The 21,271-nt window shown below is 41.8% G+C and overlaps 1 protein-coding gene across 1 annotated transcript in view; it reads right to left on the bottom strand.

Annotated features, from left to right (window-relative positions):
• Window positions 1-66: 66 nt before the first annotated feature.
• Window positions 67-21,271, bottom strand: part of tyro3 (TYRO3 protein tyrosine kinase) — a 49,647-nt gene continuing 28,442 nt past the window's right edge. The window contains exons 8-19 of the mRNA XM_079262148.1: window positions 17,940-18,082; window positions 15,652-15,790; window positions 15,432-15,555; window positions 15,254-15,348; window positions 13,783-13,878; window positions 7,249-7,329; window positions 5,839-5,931; window positions 5,646-5,767; window positions 5,455-5,564; window positions 4,371-4,530; window positions 4,157-4,293; window positions 67-2,754 (exon numbers count right to left, since the gene is read on the bottom strand). Coding sequence (XP_079118274.1) covers window positions 2,352-2,754; window positions 4,157-4,293; window positions 4,371-4,530; window positions 5,455-5,564; window positions 5,646-5,767; window positions 5,839-5,931; window positions 7,249-7,329; window positions 13,783-13,878; window positions 15,254-15,348; window positions 15,432-15,555; window positions 15,652-15,790; window positions 17,940-18,082 — 1,703 coding nt within the window. The 3' untranslated portion in view covers window positions 67-2,351. The remainder of the gene's footprint in view (window positions 2,755-4,156; window positions 4,294-4,370; window positions 4,531-5,454; window positions 5,565-5,645; window positions 5,768-5,838; window positions 5,932-7,248; window positions 7,330-13,782; window positions 13,879-15,253; window positions 15,349-15,431; window positions 15,556-15,651; window positions 15,791-17,939; window positions 18,083-21,271) is intronic.

Raw genomic sequence — 21,271 nt, 5'->3', positions numbered from 1 at the left:
TAACGTGGATCTACACAGACCAAAAACACTTTATTTTTCATGTGAGCTTTCTGTACAGATGGAGTCAGTAATGAACACAGAGGTCAGGGCACTTTCATTTCAACACAGTGAAACGTGTATCACAAAACTTAACTAACCTAAACAACTTAATGTAGTTAGTAACAGGATCAGAAAATAGCTTGAAATTAAAAGAGATAGAACAGCCAAGGTCCATAGACATTTTCACAGCCCTAAGACATTGTACACATGTACTAGAAATGTCAACAGCAGGTGCGTGTGAAGTTCAGATTGAGGCTGGAGACAATGTTCTCCACTGCTGCTGGAGGCAACACACAGGCTGCAGCTTGAATTAGCTTTAGAGACATGTTATCAGTAGTGCCAAGGAGCATCTACAGAGGGCCACCATGCTACAGGGGCCTCTATGGACGTCTACCACTCTACAGGGGTTTCTACAGAGGGCCACCACTCTGCAGGGGCCTCCACCCATAGGGGTCACAAGATTTCTGAGATGTGCTGCAGTATGAGACTAAAGGAGATGAAAGACAGCATCTGGAATGAGACTCTTGGGAGACATTCACATCAGCCTTTGTGATTTAAATCCCAGTCCGTTTGCTCATAAAGTCCACTTCATTTGGGGAAATGTGAACGCACCAAACGAATTCCAATTCGGATCAAAGAACCGGACTCGGTCCGCCTACAAACGCAGATCTCGGTCAGTTTCATGGGGACCAAATACAGGAAGTGGACAACAAAGTCACACAAAAAAGTCCCTTCCTACATGTGGCATAGCGTTGCATTGTGGGTAAATCCATAGAGATGGCGTTAAGGGTCCTCTGCCTCGTCTGGTGTTCATACTGCGTCCATTGTTGCAGTGTATTTCTGCAGTATACTTGCATAAGACACAATAAAAACCCAAAACAGCCATAGTTTGGTCTCCATGTTTAACTCGCAGCACCACCTCTGGTGGGAATGGGGATATATTATTCTAATGGTTTGGCTGGTTTGACCAAAGTGCCAAGGTCACAATCTCGGTCCGCTTTGACAGGTGAGCCAAGTCCACAATCACACTGAGTTCTGACGGGAATGCACCCTTACATACATCACATGATGCAGATTCATTCATTCATTTTCTGAACCGCTTAATCCAATTCAGGGTCGCGGGGAAGCTGGAGCCTATCCCAGCTGGCTTTGAGCGACAGGCAGGGTACACCCTGGACAGCTCGCCAGTCCATCACAGGGCCAGAGAGACGAACAACCACTCACACTCATTCCTAGGGGCAATTTAGAGTAACCAATTAACCTAACATGCATGTCTTTGGATGGTGGGAGGAAGCCGGAGTACCCGGAGAGAACCCATGCATACACAGGGAGAACATGCAGACTCCACACAGAAAGGCCACTGACCAAACCCCTCCCCAGCCAAGGATCGAACCAGTGACCCTCTTGTGAGGCCACAGTGCTGATCATTGTGCCACCGTGCAGCCTGATGATCCAGATGATATTTATCAAGTCCATATACCATATACCAGCAGAAAAAGCTGTCCCAAACCAGAACACCCCTCCTCTGAAGGCCGTAATGGAGTGGTTCAGTGTGACAGTAAACTCAACATGTTCTCTGTGGAGTTTCCCACCTTTAACAGAGATAACATGATCATACAGAGCGATTAGAAAGAATTCAGGTCTTTTACAGGACCAGGACTTCCAAGACTCAGAACTGATGCAGAGTAAGCCTGTCAGGTCACAGGCAGTGATGCCGACAGTGGACCGACGATCAGCTGATTCGGTCCTGCGGCTCCTCCTGACAGATGTTGTTCCCTGAGGATTCTGAGGTCTCATGGATGACCTCCTGTAGGAATCCAGATGTGTTTCCAACCTCCAGTGCGTCCACGCACACACACACACACACACACACACACACACACATTTACAGTGAATATTCACAGCAGGAATTAGTCAACTAATCAATGACCAAACTTCCACCCCAACCATGAAGTCGTACTAAACCCAGAAGGGAAGCAGTGCTGGTTGAGGGCATTCAAGCACGATGGGAAAACTGGATCCTCTCCGCTTCTGCAGTTTTAAAGAGTCACACTCTCATCCATCTGTTAAATTGTTCGGTTATTGATCCATGTTCATTGACACATATCCAGACTATTTCTGACACACCACAACCTGCTCCTGCTCCACAGAAAACATCTGAGATTATCCACACTGATCGCTGTTGATCACAGACCAATGTGCCACTGGCTGCAGCTCTGTCCATTTCCAGTGCAGCTACTGGGAGAACTAGTCTTCACCCACATGCTGCTGCACTGCGCCATAAAGTCAGTGTCCAGCCAGGCTCTGATTGGTCACACATTAATTACATCCTCGTCCTCCTCCATCACCTCGTCCCTTGCTCCCACCTCCTCCTGCTTCTCCTCCTCCATGGGAGCTCCACATGGACCAATGATGTATCTGTAGTCTCCTCTGATGGCCAGCCCAGACCCCACCATCAGCCAGTCCTTCTCCTCCTCCTCTTCCTCCTGACGTTGCCAGGGGATGCTCCAGCTCGAAGCTTCTCCAATGGCTTCAGCAGTAACTTTCTTCTCCAACTCCCTGTCGTCTCCCTCTAGGTTGATGTAAAGTAATGGCCCCTTTGGAGGGTGGGGAGGTGACAGAGCAAGCTGCAGCACCTCCAGCTGACTCACCAGGTGCTGGAAACTGGGACGGTACTTTGGGACTGGACTCCAGCAACTGTGCATGATCTCATAACTAGAAAAAGAAAATAGAAAAAAACAAGAACTTTCAGAGTCTATATTTATCATTTGATGGGGCCAAGCCAGGTGGTTTCGCTCCAGGTAAAACTAACTAATCAGCTGTCATGTCATGAAAATAAGATGAGCAAATGCCTACAGCAGCTGGTTCATTTCTGGTTGTTCTTGTTTAAAGGTGGAGTGTGTAAGATTTTAAATATTTAAAAAAAAATTAACTATATTTGATGTGTTATTAAATTACAAGTTTAATTAATGACAAATACCTTTCTTAAATGTTTGCCTACCAGTAAAAAAAAAAGTGCTTTTTGTCATTTGTCATTAATTAAACTTGTAATTTAATGACACATCAAATATGAACAGACTGGAACCTACATGTTCAAAAAACTTTCTAATTATGATTGTAGTTATTTTATTAGTTTTTTTGTTGTTTTTTTTTTTAATATTGACAATCTTACATACTCCACCTTTAAGGTTAAGATTTAGCATAAGTGTACGTCTGGAAGATAAGCCAGTCATCTACTGATGAGTTCATTAGGTCAGCCATCCTTCCAACTCTGGTTCAGTCCATACTACATTTTTAAGGACACATTCACATCAGCCTTTTTGATTCGAATCCGAGTCTGTTTGGTCGGAAAGTCCAATTCGTTTGGGGAAATGTGGATGCATCAAACAAATTCTGATTCGGACCAAAGAAACGGACTCAGTCCGCCTACAAAACTCGGCCCGTCTCTTGTGGACCAAATGCAGGAAGCATTCAAAGATGATGGTTTTGTCTCCATGTGTCCACTGTTTCCATCCTGGGAGAGGAGGTGGAGGTGGTGGAGGAATACAAGTATCTTGGAGTTCAGCTGGACAACAAACTGGACTGGAAATGCAACACTGACTACATCTACAAGAAAGGTCAGAGCAGACTGTACTTCTTAAGGAAGCTGAGATGGTTTAACGTCTGCACCAAGATGTTGCATATCTTCTATAAGTCTGTTGTGGAGAGTGCAGTCAGCTTTGCAGCATCTGCTGGGGTAGTAGCATCAGAACCAGAGACTTGAAGAGAATCAACAAACTGATCCAGAAAGCTGCTTCTGTGCTTGGAGTAACTCTGGAGCCGCTGGAGCTGATTGTCCAAAGAAGAATGCTGCACAAGCTGATGAAGATGATGGAGGATTCTTCACACCCTCCCCACAACACAGTGATGAAACAACAAAGTGTGTTCAGTGAGAGGCTTCTTCAGGTCCGATGTAAGACTGAAAGATACAGAAGATCATTCCTGCCAGCAGCCATCAGCCTCCGGAACAAGACCTCCTCTAGTTAATTATATGCTACAATATTGAATTTTCCTTTGGGGATTAATAAAGTATTTTTCATTTAATTTTATTCATGATCTGTGTGTTGTCTAGACTCACATGTCATCTCTACAGTCCGGTGGTTTCTTCAGTCGTTCTCCTTTGATGAGAAACTCGTAGATCTCAGAGTTTTCCACTCCAGGATATGGAGTCTGACCACGAGTCATAATCTCCCACATCGTCACACCAAACGCCCACTGAAACATAGACAAAGATCATTTTAGGATTTTTTAACTGCTGGCATGTGTTAATCTGTTCTAGACTCTGCGTGTACCACGTCACTCTGGGTGGTGTAGACATTATCAGCCAAACTCTCCAAAGCGATCCACTTGACAGGCAGTTTGGAAACAGAGCCCTGGCGGTAATAGTCTCCGCTGTAGATCTTCTTAGAAAGGCCGAAGTCAGCCACACACACCGTCATGTTCTCGCCCAACCTAGTGGACATTTCAGTCAAGATCCTTTCATCCTCATTTATTCAGCACCAATACAGAAAATATCAGGTACTACACTGAAATAAAATGTTGAAAAGAAGAAAACTATTTAGTTCCAGTTTTATCTATTTCTCAGAGTGGTTTAAATTATAAATATTGATGTGAGGCCACATCCGTGGAGTGAAATTAGTCTCGTAACAGTGACAATTATGTAAAACGATTAGGTCGTTTTTGCAAATGTGTTTTTGACTGTACAAAAAAACAAATTTCAACACATTACAAACTACACAAACATTAATATTCTACATGAAGTCCTAAAGTCACCTTCTATGGACACCGAGCAGTTCATCACTCCCTAATTATCACAAACGGGTCTACATTTACTTTTCTACCCTCCAATAAATGCAGATTTAAATACCTGTGAATCAAAGGATGCAAACCTATGGCCCAGGAACCAAAACCGCCCCACCAGAAGGCCCAGTCTGGCCCGCACGATGAATATAAGAAATGTGAAAACACTGGCTGGAATACTATCAAATTACATTATCTCAAATAAAGTGAATAAACTAAATAAAATATGCTTTTCTCCAGAAATTTCAGGTTGGTCATAATATCAGAAACATTTTGATAGGGTACTTGTAATTTTTTGTACTAAAAATTAAGTGAAAATGTGGAGTTTTTCTTAATTACAAGTTATTATGCTGTTATTTGACTGGTCCATCCCACTGGAGACCAGGCTGAGCTGGATGTGAAACCTGGACTAAGATGAGTTTGTGAAGTTATTTCATGTGCATGAAATAAAACACCAGAAAAAATGTTTTACACATTCATAACTGCTGTGGGACTAATTTCTCTCTTCATACAGATGAGACCAGGAAGAGGTGGAGAAGCTGTCATGGTGCCCTGAGAGCTGATTGGTGGACTAACATGCAGTTTCGAGCAGCAAGGTCTCTGTGGATGATGTTCTTGCTGCTCAGATACTCCATCCCCCGAGAGATGTCCAGCATGAACTGGACCAGGGTCTGCAGAGGCAGGTCCTGAGGGAGACACAGCAGCTTGTCATTCGTCTGTCCTGCAGCAGCAGAAAGCGGATCAGGAAGTTCTGACTGCGTCCTTACAAACGGCTCGTCCCCCAGACGGGAGAGCAGCAGGAAGGTGTGCAGATCTCCGTGTTTCATGAACGGCAGAACCACCATTGGGATAGGAAGCCGCTGGCCAGCCCGCCGGTGAAGACTCACTCCTGTTGGGTAGAACAACCTGTCAATCAAACGTTCATTTAACAGGATTCAAGTGTGTGTTTGTGTGTGTTACCGATGAGCTGGATAACATTAGGATGGTGAAAATCCTTCATGTAGGCCGCCTCTTTCAGACACTGTTCAATGTCACCTGATGAGGTGATGTCCGCTACACACGCACACACACACACACACACACACACACACACACACACACACACACACACACACACACACACACACACACACACACACAAACAGTTATTTCCAGGTTTTGTGACGTTGTTTGAAAGAAACCATATCGGAGAGCAGAAGATGAACAAGTGCAATGTGTTTACTTCCAGCTGCTGGCGTAAATGCAGGTCATGCTTTGTGTTGCTGAAATCAGCAAGATGTTTGGATGATCAACATGAAAAGTGTTCAGCCCTCACAGACATCCATCCTGGATCATCTGACAACACACTACACCAGGTGAGTTGAACTCTTTTAGTTCCACATCCAGCTCAGTCTGGTCTCCAGTGGGTCGGAGTAAAATAACAACATAATTACAGATAAATAAGGAAAACTCCACATTTTTTACTCTGGTTTAGCATAAGGAAGTACTGGTACATGGTTTTAAGAATAATGTAAACATGATGAAAAACATAATTACACTTTCAACAAGGTTTTGATGTATTTATTTATTTTCATTTTTTTAATTTAGACTTTGGCTGTATATATTTCATAAATTGTGTATTTAACATGTTCATATATAAATATATGTCTAAAGCTAAAAACTTGAATGTTAAAATCTTTTTTTGTAATTTTCAATTTACGCATTTATTTTAATTTCAAAACTTCTATACATCTTTTAAAAAATCAATTTCCCCTTTTCACTTTCACTATTCAGTTTTTTTATTTATTTATATTTTTATTCATTTAACATATTTCCTCATTTTTACATGCATTTCAGCTCCTAGATCCACATGGAAAACTAGCAAACATTTCATTCCAGGTGTCTAGTGAAACATTTAGGCTGTCACATGATCATCAAAGTAATTTTTCAGATCTAGAAGTTATTTTAAATGTACATACGTGTACATTTTCACATGTGTGTGATAATCCTGACCACCTGAACGGACCTCTGTCATCATCCAAACTGAAGTCACATGTAGGAAATCAGAAAGATGGAAGCAATAACCTGCTGTCATGGAAAGGTCTAATATTCTAACAGAAAAAAATTAAATTCAAGGGGACAAATAAGAATTACATTTATCTAATATTACAGGAGATATATTATGTTATTTTTATTTTTACTAAATTAGTCCTGCAGGCCAGGTTGGAGCCTCTGGTGGGCTGGTTTTGGGCTGCGGGCCATATGTTTGACACCCTAGCACTGCATTGTTTGAATCAGGTCTGAACTTTCATTCAGAAGGTGGAACTCTTGTTTTCAGTCTGCTGTTCATCAGCTGACTCTCTGAGGATGAAGAATCATGATCACACTCACATTTCAGGACTTTGACTGCTACTTTCTGTGTTGACGAGTCTTCAGTCTTCAGGATGGCTTCACACACAGAGCCAAATTCTCCTGCACAGGTACACACATTAACACCCAGTCAGGTCCATGTTCATGTTATGTTCTTTATCTTATGCATGTTTCTGACGATGTTTCTAGCAGGTTCAGGTCAGATCAGTGGTCAGACTGTCCTCCATTACACTCATACAGAGATAAACAACCAGGTTGGTCCAATTCTGATTCGCTAAAAGTTGAGGTGACTTCAGCTAACAACGATCCAGGACAGGTGAAAGGTTCATGATGGAGATCTGACGTTCTGAGGTCAGACAGGAACCTGACAGAGAGGGGATGATGGTCCAGATCAGCGCCCCTCATTCAGAAATCCTAAACACAATAAATGCATTCTTCCAAAAAACTGTTTAGAAACTTCATACATTTATATCTTTGTTCTGCATAAATTTATTCAAAAACATCGGTCATGGTGGCCTTTTTTGACATGGAGGATCTTGTATCTGATATTGTGAGCCTCTGTAGAGGACAGATAGTTGGAACAGTTGAGTTTATACAAGTTTCTTATGTCCTGCTTCAGCTTGTCTCTGGAATGAGAACAACAACAACAGGACATTATAACCTTCTGTCATCATAAACCTCACTCTGGAGGTCCTACACCAAGAACTGAGAAAACAGCAAGGTGAAAGAAAGCCAGTACGGTCCAGTACTGGTACCAGTAAGAGATTCAGTGGCAGAACCAGTCACAAGAGATCAGCAGGAAGCTATCAGCCACGTCTCAAGCAGCCTAAGCTGTATTACTAGTGAGCATTTACTACCAACTTTATGGTAATGCCAACCACCACCAACCTTTACTTCTGGATTTCAAAATAAAACATTTTTTCTCTCTCTCTTTCATAGAGCAATAATAGACACATCTGTCAAAATAACATGAAAAAACCTACACAGAAACAATTTGTTGCTCAAAACATGCAACTGGACAGATAATATGCAGCGTTTTTACTGTGGTTTTTCAACACTTCTGTTAAACTCCTTTACACATGGCAATGAAAACTCCCATGCAGATAACTTGAAAGTTTGAAACTTTAGTCCACAAAACCCTGTACAGTTGGACTCTGGACCTCCTATACTTCTTGCACAGAACACATGAAATTCTTCATTACCCTGCATAAACTGTCTCCAGATCCAGAAAAAGTGGAATTCTTGGAAGTGGAATTGCATGACAAATAGGCAATGGATTACAGGAAAAGTACACAACAAAAGTACTTTATAATATTTTAACAAGTAGTAGAGAACTTACAAAGTAGAACTGCACATGTTTGGTGGACTAATTATGGAAGAAACTGATTTTACTGCACTTTAAAGTCAACCAAAAAGGTATTTCATTATTCATGGGTGGGGGTTGAAATGTATGGTGTTTGCATGTTCTCCCCATGCACGAGTGGGTTTTGTGCTACCTTTTCTGACGACTTCGGACTCAGCATGTGGAAGATAAAACACAAAGCAGAAGTCACTGTCAGGATCTAGTCGTCTCTGAAGGTCTGAATTCCAACGTTGCTCTCTAACTCTAACCCTCCCCTCCATCATGACTTTGCGTCTTTTGTTAGCGACAAAATTCAGGCTGTCAGTCAGCTCATCAGCCATCACCTACCAAAAACGGTAAACTTAGACTCATCCCCCAAGAACAGCTACATATCACATCAAACCTCCCCTTCCTTACTGAGATCCCAGAAAAAGCTCTTTCAACAGTCACACAACTTCCTGAAACTAAATAAGTGTTTTGATGTCCACCAGACAGGTTTTCAGCCACATCACAGCACTGAGACTGCTCCAGTTAGGGTCTTAAATGACATCTGCTTAAGCACAGATAACGGTACTGATAGATCTCAGTGCTGCTTTTGACACAGTCGACCGGAACGTCTTACTAGATCGACTAATAGCTGGGTTGGACTCTTTGTAGTTTGACTCTTTAAAAGACAGGGACTATAGGTAACTATAAACCTGAGCAAACTAAAATAACCAGTGGAGTTCCTCAAGGTTTTATCTTGGTTCCAACATCTACATGCTACATGTGTCTTTTTTTCCCTTATTTATTTTTTGATGGAGCACTAGTGGTACAGGGTGTGTAGAAAGACACAGGTACAGAGAAAGAAAAGAAATCAGAGCAGTGCTCACACCAGCATTTTCTAATAGTAATTCCCCACCCTAGAACACAGGGACATCCACAGTGATAAGGACCTTCATGAATATACAATATATACATGTAAACAAAAAAAAAGGTGTTAAGTTTGGGCTCATTACAGCTAATTTTGTGCACTGCGCACGGATAATCATGTCACAGACACGGATGCAGGAGGAGCCGTTAAGTGGTGCTAAGCAGGCAATATTTTAAGTTTACCCAAGTAAGACAAGTACTGAGTCCCACACAGAGAAGAATTTATCCCGTGATCCTCTGGTCGTATACTTTATCTCCTCTAACGGTATGAAGTGCATTAGGTCACTAAGCCACAGCGACACACTGGCGGTTTATTTGACTTCCAGTGTAATCGTATCCTTCTGCGCGCAAGCAATGTTGTGAAGGCAATAATATTTTTGTGACTTTTTCTATTGTGAAGTGTCTTCTACTTGCTGCATTGGGCTGAGGTTAAGTTTTAAGAGCATCTGACAGTATTTTCAAGATCCTCAACCAGTAGGTGTCACGTGGCGGTGAAGGTGTGGTGTGAACCCAAATGCCGAGATGCGAAACAGGGATGCAACTTAAGACTGCTTTAATCCAAGCCGAAAAACTCAGGGGACTAACACTATGATCCAGCCACTCAAGATAAAAACTGAGGGGTATAAATACACAGAACACAACGAGACACAGGCGAAACAGATCAACTGAATGAACCCAGGTGAACTACTGAACACAAACAAAGGGTAAACAGGAACAACCTACAAAATAAAACAGGAAACCAGGCGATATGAGCCACACTGTGCTATCTTTACCTGCCTTAAGTAGGATGACGATCAACGCTTCAGTCAAAGTGTGTGGGAGTGAGCCACCTGACAGAGAGTCTGTAAACATATCAAGCAAGATAGCTGATAGTTTATTTGATTTTTTTTTTAAAATTCCATAGGGTACCCATCGAGGCCTGGTGTTTTGCCATTGTGGATGGTCTTTATTGCTTTTATGGTTTCTGTTTGATTCAGTGGTAGCTCACTCTTGGCACTGAGCACTGCTGGTATTGAAGGGTCATTAAGGTCACTAAAGAAGTGTTGCATGTCAGAGCAGTCTTCAGTTATTGCTGATGCAAACAAATCTGAATAAAACAAAGTGAATGTGTTATTAATTCTACAGGGTCAAAAGTTAGTTCACCATCACCTTTTTGTATGTTGTGGATTTGTTGTGAAGCTGAGCGACGCTTAAGTTGGTGTGCTAATAAGTGTCCAGCTTTGTCTCCATGTTCATAGAAGTATCTCTGTATTTTTACAGGAATCGTTCCGTCTATTCAGTTGTTTTCAGATTATATTGTGTTTGAAGGTCCAGCTGTTAAGCCCAGGGGAGGGACAGACTGAATACTCATCATCCACAGCAAATACTGATTTAATGAGCTCGTCTTGTTTAATTCTTTTAAATTTATTCATTTTAGCTGAGTAGGATATAATCTCGCCCCTGATCACAGCTTTTAATGTTTCCCAGAGAAGAGAAGGGGACATGTCATCTTTTTTATTAGACTCTGTAAATCGTCTATTTTCTTGGATATAATTTCCCAAAACAAGAGGTTTCCGTCAAATTTCCAAGAGAGGCGTTTCTGTTTACAGACGGAATCCAAGATCTAATAATACGGGGGGGGGGGCATGGTCTGATTCAACAATGGACAAGTATTCAGTTTTTGTAACATAAGGCAGAAAGTTCTAATCAATGAAAAAATAATCTATTCCACTATATGAGTGATGCACGGGGGAAAAGAAAGAGAAGAACTTGCTCTGTGGGAATAAGCAATGCCAAGGGTCAACATGTCCTGTCTCGTCCATGAGTCTTTTTCAAGAGGTTTGCATATTTAGGATTGGAACGGTCGAGCAATGGGTGTGTCACACCAAGAATCAGTTGGTGTGAGTCCAGATCTGGAATCATTGAGATCATTTTACTTTATAAACTTATCGTCATCCCAGTTTAGGGCAAAGATATTCACCACTACTACTGGCTTATGGAGCAGTACTCCAGCGACCATCACAAATAGAGCTTGAGGGTCGCCTTGGATTTTCTTGTGTATCAGGATGGCTGTTCCACAAGTTTTGGAATGGAGACTGGAGTAGAATACATTACCCACCCAGCCTTTCTTAAATCTAACTTAGTCTTTAACCAGTAGGTGGGTTTCTTGAAGAAATGCAATGTCACATTTGAAATGTTTAAGATGATTAAACATCCTGGTTCTTTTCACCAGCCCATTTAAGCCTTTCACGTTCCAACGAATGACAAAACTGCAGCACCTCCTGCATCATATCCATGCATTATGCTTAATTAGATAAAGCATAATACAAAGGAAAAATAAAACCTCTGTCAAGTAAGATAAAAAAAAAAGCAAGTCCTTGCAGAGAAGATGTGGTAGCGTCCCTTACCCTAACCCTACTCTAAACCCCATCTGAACACAAACCCTGAACTTCTCTCTGAGGTAAGCTGCAGGCTAAACACCATTTCCAAAGACTTCTGGCAACACACAACATTTATGCCTCGGAGGCTCCAGCCGGTTCTTAAGATGTACCACTAAGATCCCTTGACATTAAGGTAATATATAAGAGATGAAACAAAAATAAAACAATGTTAATAATAAGATTAAATGTGTAAGGGGGAAAAAAAGGGCACCAGTGACTGTAAGTCATCTTACAGTGACTTTCAACATCTAAGTGTGTATAGATACATGTGTCTGCTATTTCTGTATAAACAACTACTTCAATATAACACTGTTAATTTTCTTTTCAGCGACGTGGTTGAAATAGCTAAAAAACAAAAAAAAGTTTCAGGTAGTTGTGGAGTATTTGCACGGTTCGAGGATTGCTGCTTAGCATCGTGGGGTGAAGACATGAACTTGTATTACCTCAAGTTCGGACGGTGAACCTCAGGCAGGCTGTACTCTCCAAGTCATACCATGTAAAGTCCTTTTCTTTCACACGTCTTTGGTGGAAAAACTTCTGAGCTTCATCAGGCGAGTCGAAATAAAATCTGTCGTTTTCGAACGTCACTCGCAGTCGGGCTGGTTGGAGCAGGTGGAATCTGACGTTCTTCTGATATAGGGCTCGCTTTCCATCACTAAATGCAGCCCTCTCTTTTTGGGAGTGTTGTGCTGACATCCGGGTAAAAAGGTGGCTCCCTGATATCTGAGCTCATGATTCCGTGCCCAGCTGCTTCCTTCAGATGGACTTTAAGAAAACAGACTGGGACTGTGCAAGGAGATGATCTTTGGATGTATTTAGAAGTTGGGGTCTGGTGGGCTCTCTCCAGGTCTGGCTGTGTGGGGAAGACATCGGGCCCCTTAACTTGAAAGAGCACATCCGACATGAACTTTGTAGGGTCCTTGCCATCTTCACTGCCTCCTGGGATGTAATGTTTATGGCGATTGGATCTCCATGAGCAGTTCTCGAGGTCTTCTCGCTGGTCCAGAAGCATCTTGTTGTGGTTGTGGAGCGATCTGATGGTGGACTCCGGAACCGTGAGCCGTTCAACGTTACCTCCAGCTATACTCTCAATGGAGGTAAGACGGCTTTGGAACGAGTTAATTGTTGCTCACAGTGAATCCAGTGAAGCTTGTATTGGTCGGATGGCATCTTCAATCAGAGAAGAGATGTTTTTCCAGAAAGAAGCTGTGTGTTTAGGAAACTCAGCAGAGAGTTGTCCATAGCCACCACCGCCGACGCAAGTTGATGCTTCGAGTGGTACAGATGTTGGGTGGTTGGCTGCAAAAGATGCTAGCTTCCCAGCAGCACGTGTGGCTGGCGTTTGCACATTGCTGACTGCCTTAGCGCTTTTATGGTTGCTCATCTTTCCCTTTGCTGAAGGCGGACACAGATGTAGCAACGAGTAACGTTGAGATTTTGCAGGAAAGTGATTTTAAAAGAGAGGGTGGGTAAAAGTGGACCGGGAGCCTCTGTGTGTGCGTCTTTACGGTCCATGTTCCCTGGTTTTGCCAATTTACTCTCCAGGACAATCTATTCTATTCTATTCTGGTCTCCACTAGTCTGTGTCAGGTGTTCTGTCACGTCCGGTCTAATCCTTACATGAAGCCCCACAATCTAAATCCCGCATCATCAAGAGAAGACCAGTTCAACCAGCGTGTGCATAACCATGGTCTGAACAACTGTCTTCGCCTGTGAGATGTGTTTCTGTTTGATGTTTGAAAAAAGAAGCATTCACATTAGCAACACAAAGGCCTCAAGCATGTTGTGCAAGAGGTCGGCATCAAGGAGAAGGAAGAGTTTACCTTCAGACCCTCTCTGATGAGTTTAGACTGACAAACTGCCGACACAACTTCCTGTTACCTTTTCCCAGCATGCGTCCCAGATTCAGGAGTCTCTCTGGAATCAGAACATCCTGCAGTTTGTTTTTCAGCTCGCTGTTGATGCACAGGCTGTCCACTGGGGGAGACAGAGAGTCATTCCAGTCATTTCACATTTCATCATTTCTGTTAAAACAGGATCTCTTTGGTTTTACTTTGGAGAAAACTCCTAAAAATTTGGCCAAAACTGAACAATTGATTTTAGAGATTGATGACTGATGGTAAAGTTAAACATTTCTAAGGTGTATTTCAGAGAGAAACTTCCTCTCAGTAAAATATTGTAATGAATCACTCATTTAAAGAGTAATATTTAAAGATATCGTATAAAAAGAAATTGCTTGTTTAAAACAATTGAATTATTTATACTGTAAATGACTGTATTTCTGATCAGCTTTTCTCGTCCTTATGTGAATTATTGACCCACTGAGAGATGATCTCGAAAGGCATGTCTATTTTCCAATCATACAAATTAAAATGTCTCAGATTGTCTGGTTTAAATGGACATTTTCTTCTTGTTTCACACTAATATTTCATCCCATCAAACTGAGTTCTTTATAACAAATAAAATGTCTAAATATCATCCCATGTATCCTTGATGTGCTTATCTAAACAGAGAAAAAAAACATCTGTTCTCATGATTTTATCTCATACATGGCATCATATTTGTGTCATATGAAAGCCGAGGCTGCCGGTAGAGACTTCTGCCTCGCCACTAAGGGACAGAAACTCAGGCAGCTTCCTGTCCTATGTTCGCCTTTTTCTGACGAAAAGTTCTATTCCAGCTCGAAAAACTCTGCTAATGTGTCTCCTATGACTCTGCCTTTGTTTGAAATTAACTAACCTGTTAATTCGATATTTCATTATTTTTTCAATAAATTATAAATGTTTGTGTCTTTATGCACCCTTTACACACCCTGAAGAAGCCAGTACATTTTAATGACTCCTTTTATTAAAGGCTTTTTATTTGTAACCACTTTGAAGTGACTGGACCTGGATTTTTTGTCCAATTCCTTTGGATTTGAGTCCTTTCCTCATGCTACTTTGGAGCTGTTGGGGTTACTTTACTTTACTACCTAGATGAACTGGGCTGTCATCCTCTGGTTTTATTTTAAAGTAATGCAGTAACACATATCTTGATTAGTTGTGAAGGAATCATTTATTTTTGGGTTTATTATTTCATGCTTAAAAAATGCCCAGTGAGGCGGAGGCTACCCTCTGCAAACTCACGTTGGTCCAGATTGGTCTTGTTAACTCCGACTTCTTTTAGTAAAACCAACACGTTCAAAGTTCATCCAGTTTCAGATCATATTTCTGGTCAATAAGCAGCTCTGTGACGTCTGTCAGCATCATACTGGTAGTTATGTAGAACATCTGCTGATGACACTCACTCTTATTTTTATTTTGTTTGTTTATCACCCTGATGTTGTGTGGAAAAGGGTCTTCCTCATACTTACATGTGGACTCCGGTAGATCTGTGGCAGCTCTGCTGAAGGACTGAGCAGCTGTGAAGAAGACCAGACTCTCAGGACCCGGGTCTTTAAAAGCCAACCTTAAGACAGAAACGTTTCCACTTTGATTCTCACTGGAACCGTAACACAAACACACGCACGCACGCACACACTGATTTCATACCCAAACTGTGTCTCTTTTCCACGACGCTGAGCAACGGCAGTCAGCAGCAGGCCGGCTACGGTGGCCACCAGCAGGCCAAGTAGCACCCCGACCCACATGTGGCTCCGTTGGACCTGGACTTGAGCTGAGGGACCAGCAGGGAGGCAGTCATGAGTTAACGTGCAGTACCGTTATTTGGAGTCTACCATATCTGGAGTAGAGAACTCCCTGCAGAGCTTACCTGTGGCAGGAAGAACCAGAACCGGGGAGCTCCAGGGTCCACACCCCACTGAGGTGCAGGCTGAAACCTGCATGGAAGCATTGAAGAAGCGTCCGCCCCTTGAGAACTGAGCTGAGTTTTCCTTAAACAGCAGTGGCTCCTGGAGACAAGCAAAACGAGACGTCACATTCACATAGTGAATACACATTAGTCCCACCAGAACTGGACCAGAACGATACTTTTAAAATGTTAACATGCTTGTAGGACTAATATCACAGCCAGACTGACCCTGAACCAGACTAAGATGCTCCTTGATGCGCCAAACATATCCAAACATGAACTTCCTTCATCTTTGTGTGAAACCAGTGAAGTGTAAATGGATATTCCTTCAGCAAAATTCTCAGTCCCAAACTGGATTAACTTAAACTGGATTTACACAAACTGGACTAATTTCCTCATTTTGAATATCACCATCTACATGCTGATGTTTCTGTTCTCATTTTTTGGACTTTCTTTTATTTTCTGTTATTTCTTTGTGATTTTTATTGACCTTGATGGGATATTTATCTGTGGTGTGAATTTTTTCATTCCTCCGAGTCCATTAGTTTAATTTCTTCTCATGGAAGTAAAGTCGGAAATTAATCTTTGAAGACCACGTCACCTCTCCATCATTTTCCAGTTGGACTCTCCAGTAGCATCATCTGATGAAATCTCCATTCAGGAAACATAAAGGCAACTCTGCAGAGAATCCAGCTGAACCTTATGGACAACGATTTCCTCTGATGGAAGTTAGAAGCTGAACAGCCATGGGGATTCTGACCCTGTGTATCATTAATCATGTTTGGGTTTTTTTGTATTTTTTAAACAACTCTCTCCTGTCACAGACATGGTTAACATATTCCCCCAGATCTCCCTCAGGACAGTTTCCTGCATATTCTCCATTATGTTCTTCAGGTAAGCTACTATAGAACTACTACAGCATTTCTTAAACTGGGGGCCACAAGATGATTTCAGGTTTATGATTTAAAAACATAAGAATTTATCTAATAAATTTGGGATATTTTTTTTAGGACATATCAATTTAATTTACTCATACAAAAAGATTTATCTGTGGATTTAATGGGTTCATTTTTTTATGCATAAACAATCAAGTAATTACATATTCATATTAAAAATCCAAGTTTGGTATTATCTCAGTCTGCTAAGTTTCATTTGGGTTGTTTAATCTGGAAAAAGGCTGATTGTTACACATTAAAAACTCTGTTTTACACCAGTGTATGTTACGTTGGTGCTGATTGAAAAGAGTAAACTCTTTATGCTTTCATGTTAGTCTCCAGTAACCCCAGAAAAAGTTACTACTTTTTGATATAGGGTGCATTCACATCAGGATAGTTCTCTAGACTCGGTCCTATAGGGGACTCGGCTAAGTTATAGCAGGGTGTATCCATGCAGACCGTGATTGCGTTCATGTTGCACTTTGGTCAAACGAGCCAAAGCATTAAAATAATTTATCCCCATTCTCACCAAAGGTGGCGCTGCACGACCGTTTATCAAAAGAGAGGACTCAATCGGCCTCCAATCAGACCGAGCCTAGCGGAGTATCCTGATGTGGATCCGCCCACAGTCACTTAATGGGTTTGACTCACTAAACATATCAACAAGCCAACCAATTGCCAGCAGTAGGGCACCCCGTGTTCCCCTGATCCCTCACAGGACACAACCAGGAACAAATGTCACATGTACCTGATGTTCAATTGTATGAGAGGAAGGGGGGGGGGGGGGGGGGGGTATTCTGAGTAAGGCCACCAGTCCTAGATCCATCTGGGCAATCCCCATAAATGGTATTTGGAAATTTATCCAATTAAAGAGGCAGACAGTATTTTCTTACAACTAATAATGGATTAGATTACATTGTGCTTTATAAGCATCATTATTAGTCCATTTGATGGTGCGCCTACGGCCTCTTCGACCACCAACGCAACATTCATACTGATCATACACCAGTGATGCCGACGCTAGAGGGAAGAGGAGTGGAGTGTCTCTCACAATGACTAGGGGGTTGGAATTCAAACTGCCAACCTTCCAGCCATTGGATGATCCGCTCTACCACCTGAGCCACTGCCACTCATTAGTGTAGTGGTCCAAAGGCGAACAGCAATTCTTGAATCCAGAAAAGAATACTTTCTCTTGTTTTTTTTTTATCTTTCCTCTCTCAGTGACACAGAAAAAGAGACAAAAACACTGTGACAGAATAGTCTGGACTTTGTTTTTTAGGTTTTATTTAATAAGATACTGGCAAGATACTTCACCTGAGCTTCTCCTCCCAGAATCCACTGCAACTTGTAGGCAAGCAGCTTCCCCTGCAGCTCTTCCTCCTTGAGTTTGGCCCAGCTCAGAGACAGCTGCTGCTCAGACAACTGGAAGGTCAGGTTCCTGGGAGCCGCAGAGGGCACTACAGACAAAACAGTTTGAGTCACACAGAAAGACCTCTGACCTGTTTCCCTCCATTTTCTCCTCTGAATGTGGGTCAAAGAGCTCTTACAGCCTCCTCCAGGGGGCGCTGCAAACCCCACTGGTAGGCCTTTCATATAAATTGAGGCCACAAACAAAAGCTAATTGTACGGAGAGGACTGGAATTCACTGGAGCTAATCCAGCTGGATTCACACACTCACACACACACACACACACACACACACACACACACACACACACACACACACACACACACACACACACATAGACAAAACATAAAAACAAACAGCCTCAGAGGAACTGGTCATCTGAATTTCTGATCATCTAAACACCAAACACTTATTCTTAGGAAAACCTGGTCACCTGAACACCTGGTCACCTGAGGCCTGGACTACAAAGCTAGATTTCCTCTTACACAGCTAATCTCAAGGTTTTCTGTTCTATGATCATATCTTACCGGAGTACCCCGGTAACTTATGCTGAACCCCAATGAAATTTTCAGGATTTTGCAACAGATGACTCAAATAGTGCTGCATCTCTTACTATCTTGTTGACAATGAAACTGCATTGATTTTTCCTCTTTTTGTGAATGTTAAAACTTTGGATTTTATCTTTGAGAGTTATTCTTACTATCTTTTGGTGCTTCCTTTATTGTGCCAAGTCCTGAGTAAATGTTTCATTCCATCATGTGCAAATGTGAATTTTGTTTTATCATAAAGATTGCCATTGGCAATTAACAAACCTGGATGTCAGGCACCCTTGAAATTTGGTTCCTACACAGGACCTGCGATGTGATTATTGCAAAGACATACATTACGGTGATGATGCTTAAACAATATATAATGCAGCTCTAGTCTGAGGTACGTTTTTCTTCTTGTTCCTAACGTGTTACCAGTCCTTTTAGCTCAATTAGGACTGTGTCTGAAATAGTGACACTAATAATAATTAAAGCTGCAAGTAGGAATGAAGACCCTTGCACCTATGGCGCCACTTAGCCTATTGGGCGCTCTGTGAGCGTTGCAGGGATTTCTGGTCCAAGCCAACATACAACGAATTACAATAGTCCAGAAGCGATGTTATGAATGCGTGAATTTCTCTTTTGAGGCCAATCCGAGGAAGATATGCTTAAACTTTGCCAGAGTCCTCAGTGGGAAGAAGCTGGCCTTGATAACTGCGCTAACATGTTTATCCAATTTAAAGAGAGGATCAACTATTACACCCAGATTTTCAATAACGGGACGGCAGTAGGGGGACAGAGGACCAAACACAGTATCATGACCAAGCAAAGGGTTATTTTGTCCAAACACCAGAATCTCAGATTTGTTTTCATTCAGGTACAAAAAGTTTGATCTCAGTCATCCCTGAACCTCACTAAGACAATCCTGCAGAGTTTTTACTGTGGATCGACTATCTTTAGCTGTTATAGGCAGATAAATCTGTATGTCTGAAAAACAAGTGGACATTATGTTTTCTTAAAATGTAACAGGAGCTAACCAGCTAACGGAGGGAAGCGGGCTAAAGCTAAGTCGCGTTGTTAACCGGCTAAAAACCGCGGTTGTTCTACGTTCCTCTGACTTGAAGAGAGAGATTGGGTACCTGTCAATCAAAAAGACACGCCCCTAAATATGCCGAACTTCGAGATTAAATTACTTTTAAACGGGTGAGTTAGAATAAAAATCACTCCCCCCAAAGTTGTCATGAAGGTAAACCTGACCTATTAAACCTAAAATGGATTTTTGAACCAGGCTGGAAACATGTTTATTTCTGCTGTGAAGTTGGTCTTTTTAACATGGGAGTCTATGGGGATTTGCTCTGTTTTGCAGCCCCTCGTGGATGAAGGGAGCTCTGCAGTTTTATGCACTTCCGGATAGGCTTCACTTTTAACCGCTGGAGCCTCCGTCCATCTTTCATATGCGGTCTATGGTTTCAGCGCAGTGGGAAAACAGCCAGAGGTCAGGGAAGTATTCACCACCTGTACAACACAGACCAATGCAATCAAAGGCAACTATAAATTAACGACTTGGAACAATGTCCAATTGTCAAGAGGAATGTTATTTAGAGAAACGGGTTCAAAACAGTCCAGAGTGGCATGACAGACTAATGGAGCTACCGGAAATAGACCGGAAATAGTCATAGCAATCTGCCCAAGACTGGCCCTGATTATTATATTTTCTGAATCATAAAGTGGTGCGCCTCACTATACAATCAGGAAACATGAGATATTTAGGTGTAAACATTTCTCCCAGACTAACAGAATTGATCAAGTGAAATTACGATCAGCTGTTAAAAACAGAAGAGGACGACTTCTCAAGTTGGAGGCGCTTGCCCATTTCACAAATTGGGAAAGTTGTCACCACTAAAATGATGGTTCTGCCTAAAGTTAATTACCTGTTCTCAATGATTTCCACTAAACCATCCTCCACTTGGTTTAAATCATTACACTCCTATTAAAACAAGCATTAGTCTGAAGACTTTACAACAGACCAAAGACAGCGGTGGGTTGGACCTGCCCAATTCTAATCACTATTTCTCATGTAACAGGCTGCAATACATTCCCAAGTGGCTTAACTTAAGTTATCTAGGCGAGCCATGGCTAGATGTTGAGCAGGCATTGTGTGAGGAATTTATCATCTCTGATTTACCATTCATCAGCTCAAATGTCAAATCATATATGTGTTTTAAAAGCATTAACATCAGCTCCTCATTAATGGCTTGGTGGGAATTCCTGAAAGTAACCAAGTCTGCACTCATGTAAGCTCACACCCATCTGGAACAATCCTGACATCCTGCAAAACAGAAAGATGATAAACTTCCCTCAGTGGAAGAATTAAGGAGTAAAGCAGCTAGAACATATAATAGAAAATAGAAACTTTCTGCCTTTTGATATAATTACTTCACAATATGAAATATGAAATTAGCTGCACCAAATTCTTGGAAATACCACCAACTTAAATCTACTATAGGTAAGAAATACACCCCTGATCAATTAAACTTACAGTTACCTATCAGGGCTGCAGAATTTTAAATCTCAATGCCCCAAAGCTGTTATCCAAAATATATAGATTGCTATCGGAGCTAGAAGATTCCATCTCTCTTCCAACTTCTAAATGGGAAGTCGACTTATCCAGTAATATTAATCAAAATGAATGGTCACAAATCTGTTTAAAC

The sequence above is a fragment of the Telmatherina bonti genome (assembly GCF_933228915.1).
Source record: "Telmatherina bonti genome assembly, chromosome: 22".
Classification (NCBI taxonomy): Eukaryota; Metazoa; Chordata; class Actinopteri; order Atheriniformes; family Telmatherinidae; genus Telmatherina; species Telmatherina bonti.
The sequence above is the reverse complement of the archived record's forward strand: the minus strand, read 5'-3'. Positions and strand labels throughout refer to the sequence as shown.